This window comes from Dipodomys ordii, unplaced genomic scaffold, assembly GCF_000151885.1.
Source record: "Dipodomys ordii isolate 6190 unplaced genomic scaffold, Dord_2.0 Scaffold27, whole genome shotgun sequence".
Taxonomy (NCBI): Eukaryota; Metazoa; Chordata; class Mammalia; order Rodentia; family Heteromyidae; genus Dipodomys; species Dipodomys ordii.
The window spans coordinates 19,506,846-19,510,461 of NW_012267243.1; the positions used below are offsets into that span (position 1 = coordinate 19,506,846).

General features: G+C 54.1%; 1 protein-coding gene across 1 annotated transcript in view; it reads right to left on the minus strand.

Annotated features, from left to right (window-relative positions):
* Positions 1–1,430: 1,430 nt before the first annotated feature.
* Positions 1,431–3,616, minus strand: part of Prss38 (protease, serine, 38) — a 4,798-nt gene continuing 2,612 nt past the window's right edge. Inside the window, exons 2-5 of the mRNA XM_013015577.1 lie at positions 3,489–3,610; positions 2,544–2,812; positions 1,925–2,064; positions 1,431–1,688 (exon numbers count right to left, since the gene is read on the minus strand). Of these exons, the coding sequence (XP_012871031.1) occupies positions 1,431–1,688; positions 1,925–2,064; positions 2,544–2,812; positions 3,489–3,610 (789 nt within the window). The remainder of the gene's footprint in view (positions 1,689–1,924; positions 2,065–2,543; positions 2,813–3,488; positions 3,611–3,616) is intronic.

Below are 3,616 nucleotides of genomic sequence, written 5' to 3' on the forward strand. Positions count from 1 at the left end.
ACCAGTGCAAGGTCCTCTCATTAATGTTTTAGACAGAGGCCCAACCTCTACTCTTACCTGTTGCTTAATAAAACAAAAAAGGGGGAGCTGTGGAGAGCTGCGGGAGCCGCGACCAAAGACGGCTGCAAAAGCAAAAATGGCAGGGCCGCGTGGTGCGGCTGCGACCTAAGATGGCGCGGGCTTCCGCCTTCCATCTTCCTCGTGACGAGTGCTCTCTGTAAAAAACAACTCCTTATATGGCTATGACTTGGCTCCTAGTTTGCTTCCGTGTTTGCAGCCCTATCGGTATATGCCACGTGGCACTTCAGGATTGGCCATCCAGGAGGCTTATAACCGGAGCGCAGGGGCGGATGGGAAGGAGAAGCAGGAAGAAGAAGGAAGAAGCGGGCAGGAGAGAAGTAGGAGAAAAGAAGCTGTAAACAAGGTCCTGAATAAACCGTCTGAAAGAAGAACCTGTTGTCGCGTCATCCTTGCGGGTCGAGGCGGTCGCGACAGAGCCATAGCTCCATTCTGGCTTTTTTCTGGTTAATTGGAGATAACAGTCTCACAAACTTTCCAGTGCAGGCTGGCTTCAAACCCTGATCCTCAGATCTCAGTCTCCTGAGTAGCTAAGATTACAGGTGTGAGCCACTGGTAGCTGGCTTGTATGGCATGTTTTTCTATCTTCTGGGTTAGTCCCTCCATACCTACCTCACTGGCCTTCATATTTATTTTTTTCCTGGGCTTTCTTGCCTGACAGTAATTTGATATAAACTCAGATTTCTGAATAGTTAGGATTACAGATGCGAGCCACCAGGACCAGTGTGTTTGGTCTTTTCAAACTGGTGTTCAAGTGTCTTCAAAACTCTGTTATGATGCCAGGCTATTAAAATGATTGATGCCCCTTCCTCATCCACAGATTCCCACAGGTGATGTATAATTGTCAGTGTTTTGAAAGGCTCAATTTGGTCTGTAGGCACCTGTTTTTGGTGGACCTATAGTCTTCCTTCTGTCTGTGGGCACTCACCTTTGCATGAGGGAAGAAGCCTGTAGTGACTCTAGGGTACAAAAACTAGTTCAAGAGCTTTGATATGCTTGCTTCATAAATATTTAATAATCTTATCTCGATGCATTCAGTCTAAACATACGTCTCCCCGCTGAACCCTTATGCTTTCCCTTTTGCTCACTAACCGATGTCTGGGTCTCTCTTGGCTCTAGAGAGACTGGCAGGAGGTACATGGGACCTTGTAGGGTGGCCATTCCCTTGACAGAAATAGGGTACGAAGAAGCCACAAGGACGAAAGTGGTGCTGTGGCTCAAGCGGTAAGAGCGCTCACCTTGAGCAGAAGAGCACAGGGTCGGCGCCCAAGCCCAGAGTTCAAGCCTCATAACTGATAAAAAAAAAGCACCAGCAGCAGCCACAAGGAAGCTTGGGATGAGGGTCTCTGCCCTCACAACACTGTCAGGCATGCAGTTAGCATGGCCACAGAGACACTAACGGGAGCCCCCAGAGATGGACAGAGGTCCGGGACTGGCTGACTGGGAAGGGGTGTGATCTCTACGATATGACGTATCCAATCTGAGTAGTAAGAGACCCGAGCATACACTCCGGGGAACATGGGGAGGGCACACCCACGGCCCCAGCTCACAATTCCAATCTGAAACCAGATATGGTTGAATTCACATGCCAGAGGACCTCCAGAATCACCCTGCAAAGGAAGAGAACTATCTGTAATCTGGGAGCCATCTTACGTGCTTAAACAAGCAGAAATGGTTACCCATGGCTCTCCAGCTCACCCAGCCCCTGCCCTCAGCTGCAGCAGCCCAAGGCTGCAGAGCTCAGACTCAGTGCAGGTGTGCTGCAGTCCTTCACTGCGACTCTGCGGAGAGCCAGGGTCGGGGCCCCTTGCCTAGCCCTGCCTCCAGGAGATGTAGTGGGGAATACCTCACACACAGTCTTGGACCTGAAGATGTCCCCAGCACAGATCATGTCTGACATGATGTAAGATGTCCCGTAGAGTATCTGGCACACAGTCTGGGAGACCAGAGGCAACTGGATCTCCTGCAGGTCATCCACAGTTTGGCCTGTGAGGAGAGGAGTAAATTAGTCAGGTGAATTCTTCCAGCCTGCCACAGGTGAGGTCCTGGTCCCTAAGGCCAGGAGATAACATTGGAGCTCTTGCCAACATGAGGGAGAGTCTGTCCACTCACAGGAAAAGCCCCGCCCAGATACAACAAGCCCCTCCCACACCAGCAGGAGCCCTTCCCTGGTACAGGAGCACAGCCAGACTTATGGAAATGCTCACCCACTCACACACATTCGTTTTCTGTCACACTATGGATAATTTCTATTGACCAGTCTTCGAGTTCTGGTTCTTTCCAGCTGTGCTCAGTCCTCTAGCCCACAAAAGAACATTTTTGTCTCTTACAGTAAGCTTTTATTTCTAGCATTTCCAGTAGGTTCTTTACAGTTTGCATCTCTCTGCTTGGACTGGTCTCCTACCTACTTTTCAGACTCTGATCAGCACCATTCCACTTTTCTGAGATCTGTGTTTTGTTCTTACCTTGTGATGCCAGTCCCCACCCAGTGGCCCAGCAAGAAACACTGGTAAGGTTCACATTGGTGGGTGCCAGGCAGATGGGGAGTACTGAGTCAGAAAACACAAGCGGGCTCTTCAGCTGCACCAGTGCCACATCTCCTCCAACAGGGTGATACTTGGCATAGGTAGGGTGTATGATCACCTGGTTCACTTCATACCACATTGTGTGCTTGTCAGCCACCTTCAGGTTCATGATGCCCACATACATGTCAAAACCATGAATGTTCTTGTCCCTGTTGGTCAGAACAAAAACCACTGCACCCTGTGCCTACAGACAAATCTGAAAAGGGGCAGAGGTCAGGATTGGAAGCCCAGTCCCTGCGGTGGCTCCTTGGGGACCTGTGTCCGGCTGTCCGGCTGAGCTGTTCTCAAAGAGACCCTAGCATGGGGCCACAGAGAATCCAGGAATCATCAGGCGCCTGTGCCCCCGTGGTGGGAGCCCCATGTCCACGCACAAGGCCTAGCTGCACCTCCTGCTGGGGGCAGATGGCCCAGACTCACCCCGCAGAGCCAAGGGGCTTGTGTGGGAGGAGGGCAGCTCTAGCCTGAGGACCATGCTGTTGGAGAGGCCGCCGAGGTGGATGCGCCCCAGGAGATGGGTGAGGGGAGGATAAAGCCTCGTTGTAGACAGTCCTGAGTGTGGGTCCCGGGCTGTGCACCCCGCACCCAGTGAGTGAAGTGTGCTGGCCTCTGGGTGTCAGCCTGCAGCTGGCGGACTTGGGGGCAGGACTCGGACTTGGCACCGGAGGGGCTGGGCGGGGGCAGGACCACCGGGGAGGGAGGACGGTCAGGAGTCCCGCCCCCCCACCGTCCTCCCCGCGCCCCACTCCTCCCCAGGCCCCCCACCGTCCTCCCCGCGCCCCACTCCTCCCCAGGCCCCCCTCCCCCCGACTCTACCGCCCCCCCCACCTGTCGAAGCAGTGCGCGGCCGACAGCACCCAGTACTCGTTGAGGACGGAGCCGCCGCAGACGTGCAGGCCGGCATAGTGCAGGCTGACCTGCCACGGCCACCGCGGGGAGGCGGGCGCCCCGCCCAG